This window comes from Pogonomyrmex barbatus, unplaced genomic scaffold (assembly GCF_055798465.1).
Source record: "Pogonomyrmex barbatus isolate J1 unplaced genomic scaffold, ASM5579846v1 scaffold17, whole genome shotgun sequence".
NCBI lineage: Eukaryota > Metazoa > Arthropoda > Insecta > Hymenoptera > Formicidae > Pogonomyrmex > Pogonomyrmex barbatus.
The window spans coordinates 2,418,002-2,435,003 of record NW_028297113.1 but is presented as its reverse complement, the minus strand read 5'-3'; the positions used below and the strand labels follow the sequence as shown (position 1 = coordinate 2,435,003).

Genomic DNA, 17,002 nt, shown 5'->3' with positions numbered 1-17,002 from the left:
ATAAGTAATACAAAAATATGATCAGGAAAATAATACGTTGCGTGTAAATAAAAATAGGCAAAATTTATAAAGCTATATAATAATATTTAAAACTGTTTTTTTTTTCATTTCTGTTTCAGGAAATATAGATGTTACCGGTGCATTGTGATGCATGCGCAACATGCCAACGTTCTGCAGTATAAAGAAAGTAAGGAATCACTAATTATCAAGATTTTCAAATGACATTCTGTTTATATCTTTAAAGGATGTTTAGCTTTTTAATTCAGAGCTTCATAAAAACTTATAATTCACTGAACCTCGTTATAATCTTTGGTGTCCTTTTTGTTCCTGATAAAATATCATCTTACATTATGTTGTGGTTTTTATTTTCTTCATTCTTCTTACCTCTTTTCCATTTTCCCTTGTTCTTGAAAGAAACTTAATTATCGGAACGGAACAAAAATCACCATCCATTTTTATCTATGTCCTTGTTTCCCCCCCTCTTAATTGTTTTGTCCGTTATCGTGACGTAAGTTTTCCTCCGGTTAAATTGTTAATTCGGAATTTTATTTCTGGAGCGAAAAACAAAATGTCCGATACGCGCTCCATCGCGTCTTCATCGTCACATTTACAAGGAACTGTTGCAACGTTATGTTCTCTCTATTGTTATTAGCTTATTGCACGAGCGATTCACCGGAACCGAGTCTGCTGACCCAATGCGGCACGTTGACCAGCGACGCCACTCTAATCTCTCTGTTTCGCTCCAATGCAGCGCCGCTGCCCTGCCCCATTAAGGGTCCCTTGGAGTTCACGTACAGCCAGGGCGAGGGCGAGTGCAATTCGCCGCAGTCACGGGCGGAAGCGTGCACGCAGGACTCGCGTCTGCTCCTGCGCTACCAGGCGTGCGCCAACGTTCATTCATCCGAAAGCGTGGGTCAGTAATCTTCCCGTGTCATTATACCCCCGTGTGCTGACACGTGACAAACTCATTTTACGCGGGCAAACCCGGATGTTAACTGTAACACGTATCCGAATCACGTTGTTGTCACCTGTCCCATTTTCGGCCGGGGACTTCGGTTTTTTGAATGAATCTTCGGCAAACGCAAAGAATTTCCGGCCAATCTCACTATTTTCTGATAATCTTTTTTTTTCTTTTTTTTTTAAATACAAAAAGGCAGCATAGTAGTCAATTTTTGATAGAGGATTTAGCACTTCCCCACATCTTTAAGGACGCGTTTGGAGAGACGTTATTAGCATTATCGCGTCGTTCTATTCTTTTTAATATATATATGTGTGTGTGTGTGTGTGTGTGTGTGTGTGTGTGTGTGTGTGTGTGTGTGTGTGTGTGTGTGTGTGTGTGTGTGTCATATCGACGGACATGTTATCGAGGAATGACAAAGCTGCCGCTTAATATTTCGAAATCGCAACCGCGCCGTTAGAGGAAATTCAACTTGAGCGTTAAGCAGCTTAAAAATTTTTCAGCGGCGCCCTTACCACGACGTCGCGGATGTTTCGTTAACCCCCTACTCGAGTACCGCGTTTCCATTTAAACTTTCCAGGAGGCAGATTAGCCTCGGGATCTCGAGCTTCCGGGTTTCCCGTTCCGAAGTGCCCGCCCGTGGATGAAGAGAGGAACGTTATTCGCCAACGCGCAATAAATTCTATCTGGCCGATATGTAAATTCTTATCTTGTTCTTGTTCTTTCTCGCACACGTTTCTCGTACATGTTTACAGTACGTCAGTTTGCGAGAATTGTACGATGACACTCGTACAACTTCGAACAACATTTTATTCGAGGGGACGATTCGTCGAGACTTGATCCGTTTCACTAATAAAAGATTGAAAAAAGTTAGTTTTGTACCTCGGTTTATGTTGTTTTAAAAATTCGCGATCTTGTCGGGAAATATTGTGATTAGAGCCGCAAGAACAGAAAACTAGAACAAACATGCATAGCAACGGGAGAAATACGGTTACGCGAAAAAAACGTAGAATATCATCGCGCAGTAGAAATGCATATACATATCTGTGAAATATCGGAATAATTGTGAATTGTAAAATAGATACTAGAAACATTTTCGCATTCCCCTGTGTGTGCACTCGTACTATTGCACATTCGTACTATTAAGTCCCGTGTCGTTTCTTTCTCCTCGAACAAGTTTTGAGGCAATGTCGTCCCTTTAAGAAACTCCTATCTTTATATTTCGCGTCTCAGAAGCTAGTTTCTTTGTATAACGAGACGATTAAAAAGATTAGCTTTATGAGCTTAGTATGAACAATCATATTTAATATACCGACGCTGGAAGGACCTCTGCAACATTTTCCGTAGATACTATTTTCATTTTAGATTACCGTTTTCGAATAACCACCGTCGCCGCTGCACTGAAATTGCAATCTTTTCGAGGTAATGCAATGGCATTACATGCGGTCTGACTGCAAAGGAAGATAAGAGGATGGGCGTAATTTACTTTAAACAAAGCATACGTTTCTTCTTCCATTTTGCCGCGGGCGTGACTCATTTTAATATGCATTTTGTTATACACAACGTCCTCTTACTCTTGCGAGACCGCGGCGAAACAGGGAAGATTTGCAATCCCTTTTTCGTATTTAAATTTAACAATGTCAAGCTATTGACATACTTGCGATAATTCGTCTCTGTCAAACATTTTATCGAAAGAGCTCGCGACATAAAAAGCTCGAGCGCATTAAACCGATTTTATTTTCCGTCTCTCTCTCTCTCTCTCTCTCACACACCTGGTGTACCTCGCTCGTGCATCTTTAACGGCCCATTTCGCTTTACGCGAAAGTAAATTTTGCGCGGAATAAAAAAATTTGATACTCATTGATTAATTTAAAATTATTCCGCCGTCAATGGCGGGATAATACGTGCACGGAAACGCCGACGAAAAATTTGAAAATTTCTCCGTCGGGAGAGGAATTTTAATTGGATGGACAAACTGGCGCGCGATTCTTTCCACGTATCGCGCGGGAAAATGGAATATACGCATAAGAAAATAATTATATCGCGGGAACGTAGATCGCATAATGAAACAATTACGCGCGAAGCCCCGCGCGTCGTTTTCTTTATCGCCATCGGTTACGCCTCTCCCTTATCATTCGCGGCGAATGCGTACGCATGCGATAAGCAGCGCAATTTTCGGATATAGCGATTACACTGCGATACACGCATACGCCCGATTGAATTATCGATTAGCTTTTAGTTGCACGCAGCCCGAGCGGTCGGTCGCGTATGCAGCATGCACGCGGCATACTTTGTCGCTGCTCGTGCATTTTTAACGGTCCATTAATTCACGTGTGCACGGTGATTGATGGCTATGAGCAACCGACCATTGACAGGATAACTGTTCGCTGGCGACAGAGCTGTCGCGCGTTTATAGCAAATTATTATTTGCGCCAACGTAACCGGCTGTTGCCGGTCATAGTACAACTTCAACATATCTTACGCGTTTTTTTTTCTTTTTTTTTTTATTTTAATAGTTTGCAGTATTCTCGAAACTGACCGTATGTTATTATACTCAGCCTGAGCTGGTATAATTTTTTTTTTTTTTTTTTATGACTTTTTAATATCTTCATGAGCGATATGAAATTCGATATTTTCATCAGTAATAGCGAGAACAATTCCGAATCATTATCGCAACAATGCAATGCATACGTGAATTACGCGTTATAATGCAAAGCGCGCGCACGTTTGCGCGTGCGTGTGCGTGTGCGCGCGCGCGCGCACGCGCGCGCGCGCGTGTGTGTTAATGAAGCTAATGAGTTGGTTAATATACATCACGTTCACGTATGACGTATGTCGCTCGCGTGTAATTACGCTAGTTACGAGTGTAACGCCGTATTAAAAGCGTATTGTAATTAGCGCGGAATTATTCGGGATGAAGATTGTCGAATATGGATATCGATTCTTTTTTTCCTCTATTTTCTCTCCTTCCTTCGACAGCATTCTTTGACGGAGCGTGCGAGAGTCTGATAATGCGCAGGAAACAGCTGGCATGCCGGTTGGAAACGAAGTTTACAGCGTAGGAAGAAGAGAGGTCAAAGTTTACTTATGCTGGATTATCTGCTCGAGGACCCCGTGAACTTAAAGAGTCGGGAACGAGCTTACAGTTATATTATGCATTTCGAGTTTGAAATAACTGCGTTAGGAGCGAAGTTACAGCGCTCTCTAAGAATAAAGCCGCAGCTATTTCTTGACACGTAATTACATTTAAATTTAACAGTCGTCCGAATTTGTAGTGTGGAGGTGAAAATTACAGAAATTAAACTGTTGACGCTACAGCGATAATCAACTTCGCAATCTCGCGTTTCGGCGTTTCTGTGTGAGAACAGCAAAATATTTTCGATAATTATGAATACCAATGAGACGAAATTTGATGGAATCCATGGATTCCATTAAATTACATCCAACCGTGTAATAATTTTTCTCGCTATTAAGTCATAATTGTTTCTACTTCTCCTTCCGCTTAAATTATAATCTACGTAGTCGAGACGACGACGATAAATGTGCGAAGAAGCATGTTCGTGAGAAGGAAACGCCAACTATTTAAAACACGCGAGTAATTTTGATTCAGTCCTTTAACGGAGAAAAATATCATGCACATGTGCAAAATTTGCGTTGCGGAGGGAAACCTCGGCGACGAAACGAGAAATCTTCTTTCCACAGCCATCTTTTTATGTTACAGAAAAGCCACCGGAGCATTGCACGTATCCGTCCTGGGTGGTGGCCGGTAAATCGTGGGTGGCTTTGGATCGAATGGCTTCCCGACTCCTGGCGTCGCCTTACAATCTCACAATCCTCGACCGAAACGAAACCCGCCTTGTTTGCCATTCAGTTGTTTCCATTGATGAGCATCGCTATCACCATTCCATGCCGATCGATAAGGAGAATCAGAAGCAGTTCGTCGCGAAAGCAACGCGGGATTGGTAAGTCGATCTATATATTATCCATAAAGAGGGGATCCACGAGTTCCGACGATGTTCCGATTTAAAATAGTGAACACTAAAAGTAAAAATAGCAAAAAGTGCCTCGAACGGATTCTTACGGATTCTTTCTCTTCCACGTGCGAAATATCATTAAAATGTTTATATTTGGCTGCAAAGAGGAGGGAAAAAAAAAAATCATCTTTAATCGCGGCGAAGATATAATTTTACAGTTCGCGAGAACGAGAATATCAGAGAATCATCAGAGAAGCGCGTAATATGATAATCGCGAGCTTTCGCTTACCGTGTACACGTAAATAAACGATGTAAACTCGTGGAGAGCCTCCACTTTCGTCTGTGGCGGCACCACTTTCCCGAGTAAATCTGTGTGTGTGCCCCGGAATGTCAATATAGGTCCACCCCCGAGTACTCTCATTAAAGCATTCGTGCGGGCGAGTTCGCGCGACGTAACGTATCGCTTTTAATCGCTCGTGTACATGTACGAGAGAGAGAATCCCGGTCCCGGTTTATTCGCGCCCCACTGCCGCCGAGAGTACGATTCATCGTTAAAAGCTGAGATAAAAGTGCTTATTGGAACGTGTTTGTCGAACATATCCGCGAGAACACGCTAAAGTGTTTACTACTCGCCGGAGCACGCTGGGGGAAGAATCGGTCCAGAAACGCGAAGGCCGATCCGGTGTTTTTCTTCGCTCCTTCCTCCCCCCCCCTCCCCTCCCCCCGCAAAACTGAAGCGCGTCCAAACATTCGGCTGTTCGTCGAGCGAAGATAAATTTCTTACCTTGTTACCGAGTAAAGAAGTGATAATTGCGGAGAGAATCTAAAAAAAAGTTTCCTCAACTACGAATCTCTTTTTTGAAAATTGCGTATGGGGAATATTGCGAGTTTAAAAGTCGCGACGAGTTTCTGTATCTGTCTGGATATTCGCATTTATTGTCACCGACTACGATACTTTGAATAATAATAGACTCGAATAGTAAATATCTAGTAAAAATAAAATTAATGCAAATTAAGGGCACGTTCGACAAATTGTGATTACATTCAACAGATGTACTGTTCTCTTCATTTATCCCGAAGAAACTCGGTCAACCGTAACTTCTTTCTTCTCTCTCTCTCTCTCTCTCTCTCTCTCTCTCTCTCTCTCTCTCTCTCTCTCATCGATTAATATCCTCACTTAGGATTCCGAGAATAATGTCGCGGTACGGGCGCGACAGCTGCTCGAAGAATTCCTTTACTTGGATATCACGATATTAAGATGATGCGGAATGGAAGAGAAGCGAGAGAAGAAAGACTTATTTTCCTTGCATTAAACGGGGTCTGATCAAGCGCAAAGTCTTACTACTTGGATAGGTCGTAAATACTGTCAATTCACATTTTCAATTCACATTTTAATATTCTTGTATAAATGCATGTCGTAAATAATTACATGAAATCACAACGATGATTATGCGTTAACTATTATATTATACTATCGTATTGTATCAGAATGAAATCAATTCTCAATCTGTACAACGATGTAGAAGAAATGAGGGATAAAGATGATGACCTAAAGTTTGTCGATTTTTTTATTTTTATAACATACAAATACAATCAGACATAAAATAATAATCAATTTTTTTTCTGATTAGCTAAGCTTATCTATCATCTGCAGAAATTGAAAAATTGATAAATAAATTAGAATTTTGTATAATTTGAATTTTTTGAGAACACATTTCGTCATCGTGAATATATATGTGGGTAAAATGATGAAAGTTAAAACTAATTTTTTTGTAAATAAAAATTAATTTTCTTATAAATCTTTTATATTATTTTGCTATAATATCTGAATAACAATAAAGTATAAATAAATAGTATTTATAAACAATACTATAACATAATTCATACATAATTCAGAAAACAAAATCTAGACCACAACAAAAATAATATTATTTATAATTATATGACTTAAACTAAAATAAAATTATACATAGAAGCAAAACAAAAATAGTTACTTATGATTATATAATTTTTGATATGACATTCGTTTGGGTTACTATATTTATTCATCCATTGAAAAAAATATTACAATATGGAAAATGGAAAATAATAAAATGTTATATGCATTTTTATTATACTGTTTTATAGAGAAAATGAAAATATATTCACTATAATTGTAATTCCTTATGAAGGAATTACATAAGGAAATTACCATAAAATTACAGGAATTACCATAAAATTACATACAGATATACTTATAATACATTTCTTATTATATTATCTGTTGTCATCGATAGATTACAATTATCAATTATTATTAAAAATCCCTAATAAATTTGATATCGATTTTTTTATCAGCTTAGAACAATTAACAAACTCTTATCTTATCCGCTTCGTCATTTTACTCCCCTTTTCCCTGATTGATTTCTTCATATTACGTGAAATAATTGCCCAATAAATATATCGGTAAGCAAAATTTTACATGAAATTTAACACTCCGACGGCTGTACTTTAGTGAAGCGAGCGCTTTTTAAAAATCGCGTAGTTTTCCTTTACCGTCACCTCGGAAAGATTTTTTTATGCCGTACCGACGAACGTCGACAATAAAAAGCGACGTGCCGTTTCTCTCGCCTGCCCGGCTTACATCTTATTCTTCGGCCGACATTCTTCGTTCCAAGAGATTTTATTATCCGCGTTACAATTCTTTCAGTTTGATGCGCGGCGAATAATTACCGGGGAGGACGGAGGGCATTAAACGTTAAACGTTTACTGCTTTCGCGAGTAAAGGGACACGAGAGAGGTGTAAAAAAAAAGAAAAAAAAAAGGAAAATGTAATTCTCCTCTCTACTTATGCCCGCCGCTCCGTCCACGTCGTTTCCATCGTTCTTCGATTCTTCGACGTGACTCGGCCAGCGACTCGGATGAATTACTCGGACTTGGTTTTGTCTCGGTCGAGAAGTTCCGCGAGAACTCGGTGACTCTCATTGTCATTCTTCACCGGCTAACGTGCACTTCCGTCACTCGCGGAAATGGTCGAAGGAGACAAACGTCTACGTCGAATTCTCGACATAAGCGAAGAAACCAACCGCCTGTGTCTACCCCGTCTTCATGTCTTTACGCGACACAATTCGCTGCCGATAAAAAGGCAGAAATTGCCACGATGAATCAGCGATGTCGGTTGTTGACCAAGTTTCTTCTTCTTATTAGACATCTATCGAACGATATTCTGGGAATCGATATCGAGTGACAGAAATTGCAGTTAATCGTTTCCGCGAATGCCACGTCAAAGCGATATCGCGATGACGCGCCTTAGTCTGCGTCATTATCTAAATGTCTGAATGTTGTCGGACAAAGAAATAAGCGACATGACACGGTTGCTAATATTATGCCGGGGAAATAACCTATAATCTTTTTATCCATCGACCGCTATTTCTGTGCCTTGCACGGAACGATCAACTAAGTCTGTATTGTGTACGTCCACGTAAGTGTAGAAGCCCTGATAGACGTCACGGCACTATTGCATAATATTGGAAGAAACGAAAATGGCGAGCGGGCATGGAATTGTATGAAATCGATCAAAAATGATCAATACGTACGCAAATGTTGCAGAGAATTTTATTATAACGAAAGAACGGCCGAATTTTCGTGGAATCGTTAAATTAAAAATCACTCTTCTTCTTCTTTTGCTGACAATTTTTAAATAGCTCGTTGTATTATTGTATAATATTAGAAAAAAGTAGTGAGCAAGCATGGATTTCGTATGAAATCCATGCTTGCTCACTATTTTTTTCTATGGATTTCGTATGAAATCCATGCTTGCGCAATAAATTTGATAAATACGTATAAACTTTTGGAATATTTCGAAAATAAGTAAGAAAAACGTCTGGATTTGCAAAGTATTAATAAAAAATTAGCTATAATTTTTTAATCACTGACAAGCTGTCTAGCTCGCTGTATTGCGTAATATTAGAACAAAATAATATGCAAGCATGGACTTTTGTATAAAAATAAAATAAATGCACAAATTTTTCACGGAATGTTTTTAAAACGGACAAAAAAAAAGACGAGACTAGATTAGAATTTCCGTGGAATGTTAACTAAAAAATCAGCCATAACCGCTTTTTCCGCTTTGCGGCAGGTTTTGTGACGTTTTCCAAAAGACAGCTTGCCTTTAACACCGCGAAAAAATTTCGCAATCCCGGCCCCGCGGGAACACATATCATTTCCGAGATGCGGATTCCATCTTGCGGATGCGTAACGGATTCTCGTTTGACGCCCGTCATATCGCGCTTATATAAGTGTTCGCCGGCGGAATTTTCCTTATTTCGCGGAATCCTCCCCACGCTGATCTTCTCGCGCTTTAATATACCCGCGATTACGCGCCAGCTCGCGACTTTATGAGAAACGCCGTCCGGGGGGGTTCGCGTTTCCTTACTCCATGCGACGAGGAGAAGATGAAGAGGTTGGCGGCCGCGATAGACGGAGCGGATCGGGAGAAGACGGTGGAGGCAGGGGGTATTCTTTTATATATATATATATATATATATATATATCACGGAGCAGAATTTCGTGAATTCATATTTTTGTGACGAATGCGGAGGAAGGGGGGGGGTGTGTCTGCGCGGAAATGACGCGACGAAAACACTCGGTCGCGAATCACGAATCAACGAACGTTTATATCTTTTCGAAATAGATATTTTTTTTTACATAAGATAACTAAAAATATTCTCTTCGACTATTGTTATTGAGAAATATTACCGATAATATAATTTATTGTATTTAACAATATCGTTAATGTGTGAAAGTATAGTATTTGGCTAATGAAGCGACGAAAGGAGAATTTGTCAAAGTGTTCGTAGAATTTGCTTTACTGGCTTTGGCGTGATCGCGATTTGCGAGGTTGAAAATGAACCTCTCGGGAGCGATAATCGCGCTGACTGTTACAAGATTGAATATTTTGCACCGATACTTCACACCAGCGTCCTGGCACCACGACAGCTCTCGAGCGAGCGGCGAACGTTAGCGAGGACTCGGTATTTCAATTAAGGCCGAAGCCTCGGCCCGGAGTAATTAGAGGCAAGTGGAGGGCAAACGCGAGCGCGGGGCAAGACGATTGTGCATTAAACTGTAAATCTGAGAGCACTTATCGCAACCACGCTGGAATTGCATAGATAACCGAGGTCGGGCACAAATCTTTCCTCCGAACTCGGCAGGGCACCGGAAGCAACGTCGTGACGAGCGAAAGCGAAAGAGAATCGCCAAGACCCCGTAATGCCGGGTATTAAAACGTCGCGAAATCGAAATGTCCTTTACGATGGTTGAAAATTATGAAACAGTATATTAAAGCACGATCGGTCAAAATTAGTTTGTCGGTGTTCCTAAATCGCCAGACGAGTTAAAATTTTATATAAAATCACGAGACGAGTGAAATTATATCGAGATCGAGTGTACCAAGTAACAAGAGATAAGAATCTCGTTCTAAATCTCGCGCGGGTGATGATAAATCGGTCGTTTAACGAACGGGCGATCCACTTCCATTTTTTTTCCCTCGCGCTTTTATCACGCTATCTCCTTTCGGCGGAGAATGAAACCGTGCCAAAACGCCGATGTGCGGCTTTTACGAAGCACCTGCTCGGACGGTTTCAAGTAGTTCCGGCTTGCTACGGCGGGAGATGTATGTGTACGCAAATATACTTCCGCATATACATAGGCGAACAAGTTCTGTCCGTCCGTCTGTCCGTGTGTTTACATGCACCCGCTACGATTTATGTGTATCTCGAGCGGAGCGCTTGCATTGATCGCAACGATGCACCCGGGACACACGTAATAACGAATCGTTCGTACAACGAGCCGCTACTCTATAAAAGAGTACGAGATTGTAGTTGAAAAAAAAAAAAAAAAAAAAAAAAGAATATTTTGAATACACATGCCGGAATTACGCGGAGAAATAGCGCGGAGTTTGAAAGCTCAAATTGGGAAGTGGCCCGAATTATCGGCACTCTTTTATCGCATCCGCGTGTATCTTTTTTTTTTTTTTCATTTTTCATTTTTCACGATTTACGAATTCGACGATGACGAATATGACGCGCATTCCAATTTCATTTTTCATCACGTGTTTTTCACACGCATACCTGCATATTTGATCGATGTCTAATTACCGGAAAGGTCACCGGCATCAGAGATCCGCGCGTAATGTACATTAACTTTTTACGTCAACTTCCGGTTGCAGAGATGTGATCTCGCAGAAATGTGAAATTAATTTTTTTTTTCTTCGCTCAACTTGTTCAATCCTCCGCGCGTAATTATTTTCACGTCTATCGATTTAACCAGACCTCATCCGCCATCGCGGATAAGTATTTACAGATCGATTAAAATGTCAGCCGGGCACAAGTATTCTTCGCGAACATCGTGAAAAATGGCTTTCTGTCACGGAAGTCTCGTGTATACAGCGACAGGGGACGATACCAACTCTGATAAATCATTGTAGATTCATATTTTTTTTCTCTCCTCTATATACATCCCATCCTTCGTGCTAAAGCTGCGTCTTATGGAGGCTCGTCTGCCACCCTCTTTGGACCTGTCTCGGATAGAGCTCACAATATTTATCGCCCAATCGAGTCACGGGACAATTTAAACTCTAGATCCACTTAATCATAATTTATGTACAATTACCTTCTAACCATAACGGCGGCTATATAAAGGGGAAAAAGTTGAAACGTGTACGTTCTCTTCCCTTTATTATTGTGCCATTATTATTATTATTAAGTAACCGAATTAAAATATATTTTAGGTATCAGGATCGATATCTAAATGAGCCATCACGTTGCAAGATATTATATCTGTGATCATTATTAGCTTGTGACGAAAATGTCTGTAATCTCCGAAAGTGTATTCGCGATTAGACAAGCGATACGCCAATGCATCAAGCAAATCATTTAAATCATTTAAATCCTATGTATAATTTAGCGGAACTATTATCGTAGCGTCAGACACGTCGTCGTCGTCTGTTTCTAAATATACCGTGTATGGCTGATACGATCTCGAAATTAGATTGCAATAACGAAACAGGTGAGCAACTGAGATCCCTTAATCGTCGGGCTCAAGAGCGCGTATTGACCACTTCTATATCCGGCAACGGTCTGGAACTTCGCTCGAGGCTATTTCGAGGAAAGTCGGTCCCGATCGCTACTTTCGCGCCGGTGCAACAGGAGAGTCTGGCGTTTCCTTATCGGAAAAACGTGCTTATCGTGGTTGTATATCGAGCCGGATGCCTTCGTGCACTGCATAAAACTTTTCGCGTTTCGTTCCGTTCGACCCGGCCGTGCCCAACGGCAGCGGCGGTGGCGGCGGCGGCGGCGGCAGCGGTGGCGGTGGATCTCACGACGCGGAACGACCCGGGGATTCTATTTCTACGATCCTCCGCTTCTCGGCTTTCGACATTGTTACGTACATTATTGCAACTTCCCTCTCGCGTCCGCGTTAGCACGTCGACATCCATAAAGCACGACCGAGACCGCTGCCGCGCCGCGCCGGGCATGTCAAATTTACCGCCTTACTTCTGGCGATATGTCGTCGTGAGTGGCGAGGCGCGTCCTTTATATATACCCGCTTTCTCACGGTATAACTCAATTTTGTATCGATATATTCGTAGGATGCATTCCGGTTAGGTAGCCCACGTCTCTTTTGCTGTGGACCTCGCGTTGACTTTGCGGGAAGTTTTGCCTTGTCAGCTTATTCCAAATTCCACAATGTATAATACAAGCTATGAAATATTATTCACGTGCTATTTCTCTATTTTAATATTTTATTTATTTCTTATAATAAATACTTCTGATAGATGTTACGATTAATTTCTATAAATTAATAGAGAATAATAAGACTAAAATCAGCGTTGTAAACGGTGCGCAAATTATATGTTTAATCTTAACTATGTTTATCAATAAAAAATGTTGCCAAATGTTTCGACTAGAATTTGAGTCATCCTCACTCACTGATACAAAAATATGGTAAAGCTATATCTCTGAGTCTAATCATAAAAAAAATAATGATAATATGTCACTCACGTTAATTAACTAAATGAAATTATTAATTACTAAATAAATTTTTAATGTGAAATGGTATATTTAAATCGTTCATGAAATAAAAATAGTTAAATTAAGTTTTTATTTTATTTTTTATTCAGAGATATATTGGAGACTTAGAGATATATTCTTATCACATTTTTGTATCACTGAGGATGACTGAAATTCGAGTCGAAACGTTTGACATTTTTTATTATTAACTGTAGTTAAGATTAAATATATAATTTGCACATCGTTTACAGCGCTGATTCCTATTAGTCTCATTGTTTATTATTATAATAATCGAGAATCTTTTCTGTTAATATTTCTATAAGTTATCTCTTTATTTATACACAGTATTGATAGAAATGAACAAATAGTTGATATAATCGACAATTTTTCTTCGAGCAACATGCGATTGCTTTGATGAGATGAATGAAGATTTCGATGATATCGATGCGATAAACTGCCTTTTTTCCGAATTCCATTTTTGTAATTGATCCGCACTGTCATTCACATTCACATCGCTCGAAAGTGGTCACCAGCGTTTCAACTCACTTGCAGACCGAAGAGTAAAATACCCTTCGGCCTATTAATCATTTGTCACTGTCGGAACATGCGCGACTTCGACCTTCGATCGATTATTCCGACATGATGAATAAACCAAATTTTGGTCGAACGAGTGTTACATCCTGGTGTTGACGACACTCAAATTAATGACTTCGATAAACGTGACGGGTACACACGCGCGCGTCGTAGACGCGCAATCCACTGTGGATCTTCTGCAATCCAATGCGGACACCGTTCGTCGACATTTTAGCACGTAAACGACACGTTTTACGTTCCGAATCCGCTCTTTTTCCATCCCATTCTTTTTCTACTACCGACTGCCGTTGCAGGACGCGTTCCCGTCCGCTTTTACGTTTACACAGCTTCTTTCGAATTGGTTCTTTGAAACGAGAGCCGTGCCTCTTCGATCTTTATTCTCACGATGTAGCCGACGGTTTTCCGTCATTTCGTCGACGATCGTATATATATATATATATATATATATATATATATATATCGGACGATCCGTCATACGCGGACTCGAGCATTGACCGACGGACGACGAATCGTTCGTGAATTTACAGCTCGTAATCAGACGACCGCGCTGTAAAATATTTCAGACGAACCGGGAATCCGAGCGCGCGCTCCGAAACGCGCGAAAGGATATCCAAACCGGAGGGGGATGGTCATCTTTTTTTTACCCCCGTACGTACGGTTTTTACGTCACGCTCGTTCGTTTTATTTCAGCGAGATCTTACGCATTACGCCGGGGGATCGTCTCGATTTAATAACCGGAACCCCCGGTACGCTATTGGTGTTTGATCTTCGCTCAAACAGCCGGTCCGTGGAAATATTTGCGCGGAAGCGGTCGTTCCGGCAGGAAGTATCTTGCGGAAAGGTGCGAGGTCGATTAGACGTCGAAAGCATTGGGAAAAATTCTGCCGCGCAAACCATATAATATTGAACTTTACGAAGTACGTTGATATCTGAGAAAATATAGGTGTCAGTAACTCAGAGGGGAGTATCCTTTAATAACATCGAAATCTACTTTTCCTTTAGGAAAAAAATCGAAGACTTTGTAAATCAAAATCTTTTAATTAATGTTTCGTTAATAGCGTTCTCATCTTCATAATATGCCTGCAATTATGATCCTTATCAGAACGATAGTCCTTAGTTATATATGTTTAACAAATCATACTTTGTTTAGGAATTAACGTTGATAAATGTTACCGCATTATCTCGTTGTTCATTAACTCATCGCCAATGTGTTAACATTTGTACAAAACCCACTCTAAGCACATCGTTGCGCCTTACAGTACAGCAGAAGAAAAAAAAAAAGTTTTTCGTCTCGCAATCTCGCGATTTTCGCGGCACGACCGGTGCCATTGTGGTCCGAGCTAAAAGCCTTTCTCTTTTTCGCCGCTAAGGGGGAGCCGTTAAGGGCTCTTCGCTTATCAAGCGAACATTCCGCGAGAAAAGAAAAGATCACGTGCGCGCGATCTAATAACGAGCTTTTAGAGCTTTTTACACACACACACACACACACACACACACACACACACACACACATATATATATATATATATATACAGACAAAGAGATACACACGGATATACAATGTTATATGTATCCGGCGCGGTGTTGCTGTTGCGGTTCGGTTCGACACTTCGCCGCTGCGCTGGTTGACGATCAGTCCAGTTCGGTGCACCCGATCAAAGCTCGTTTTTATGAGGACCACGCAAACCGTCCTCGATTGGAAAAAAGAGAGATGAATGGAAAAGAGAGGGGGAGGGGGAGGCCGAAAGGAAGGCAAAGCGGCGGGAGAGAGAGGACGGAGCCGGGATAAGCCGGGCAAGACAGGCTTAACGAAAAAACGAGTTATGAATTACTCGCGTCCGTAAATAGCGGATGGAGTTGCAGGGGGAGGGGGGAGAGAGAGATTGTAGGGAGTACACGCCCTACCGGATATACCCGGCGCTTATGCAAGTGCATACGAAACCCGGGTAAACACGATCCTCGCGCCCACATAAACGGGCGGCGCATACAACTCCGGCCGCGGTCTCAGTTTCGCTCTGCCTTTTTTTTTCACCTCTTTCCTTTCTTTTTTTCTCCCCTTTCCTCCTTTCTCCGTGTCATTTTATTTTTTGTTCGTACGTGTCCGATACAGCGGCGCGGCCGCCGCCTTGTTCATTTCCAGCGAGCGCTCCATTGATCAAGCCGCGTGTTTGGTGGCGCCCATATCACACACATACACACACACACACACACACACACACACACACACACACATTATATACATCATGGCATTTCAGAATTATCTTATTCCTATCGAACCACGGCGGATTCTCCCTTGACACTTCATAATCGATATTTCCTCAGCGACGATTTTTAATTCCATTCTTAATATCTCCATTTAGTTCGCATCACTTATATATCTAATGTTAATTATATATTATACGATAGTTATATATTACGAAAGCAATTTTGGACGTTAATAATTTGCGCCTGTTTGCGCCTGGTTGCGCCTATAATTTTCGACATTTTCAGAAATTACAATTTGTATAATTGAAATACTTGGTTATTTATGAATACCTTTTTCCCTTTCTCTCTCTCTCTCTCTCTCTCTCCCTTTCTCCTCCTCTCCATTAGAATATTTCAGTTACCATTCAACGTATACGCACACGCGTGTTTCGAATGTTTCAGCAAACCGCATAAAATCATTCCGATCATTTCCAGAGGAAAAGGCGAGGGCATGCTGTATTTATTAGAATACTGCGCACGGTCGAATGCGGTTTTAACTTCCGTATGCGAACTTCGAGTTATGCGATGTGGCCGCCGTAATTTACTCGACATTCTCGCTGATATAACTATGATATACGTTGATTAGAATTTATACGCGCCCGGACAAATAATAATCAAACTTCATCATGCTCATATTCCCAGCACGTGCTCGCGCGGACATTTGTTTAGTATCGTACGTTTATAATTTTGTTTCTAATTAAATGGATGTAACGGACGTCCCCTCCCCCTCGATGCCGCGATCAAGTCGAAAATTTATCAGACGTACTAATTGGTGTCTATCCTACGACGGTAGAGGAGAGACAACTGCGCAACATACACACAAGAGTTCAGACTACCTTTGACCCGAAGTAAACAAGATCGATTGCCACAAAGTATCGGATTCCTTCGTTATATTTATTTCTGTTAATATTTGCACGTATAATTTAAAAAAATTATTTGAATTTGACTTAAATCGAACCTACTTTACAGAAGTTATTTAAACTTACAGTATCCTTCAGATATAAGAAATATATACGTATATATTCAAAAAATATATGGATATAGGTAAAACATGAATAGAATAAAAAGTTTTGAGATATTACTTTTTGTACGGATGGGTACGAGAATTCTCTGGTGCCACTTATGTTAATTGATAATATTTGAGTAGTGGAATCTTCTCCTCGATACGAAATTAAGGGGAA

The 17,002-nt window shown here is 40.7% G+C and overlaps 1 protein-coding gene across 1 annotated transcript in view; it reads left to right on the top strand.

Moving 5' to 3' along the window:
- Positions 1-17,002, top strand: part of LOC105429350 (uncharacterized) — a 225,331-nt gene that overhangs the window by 187,870 nt on the left and 20,459 nt on the right. Inside the window, exons 5-8 of the mRNA XM_089074417.1 lie at positions 120-187; positions 653-919; positions 2,324-2,380; positions 4,680-4,920. Of these exons, the coding sequence (XP_088930543.1) occupies positions 120-187; positions 653-919; positions 2,324-2,380; positions 4,680-4,920 (633 nt within the window). The remainder of the gene's footprint in view (positions 1-119; positions 188-652; positions 920-2,323; positions 2,381-4,679; positions 4,921-17,002) is intronic.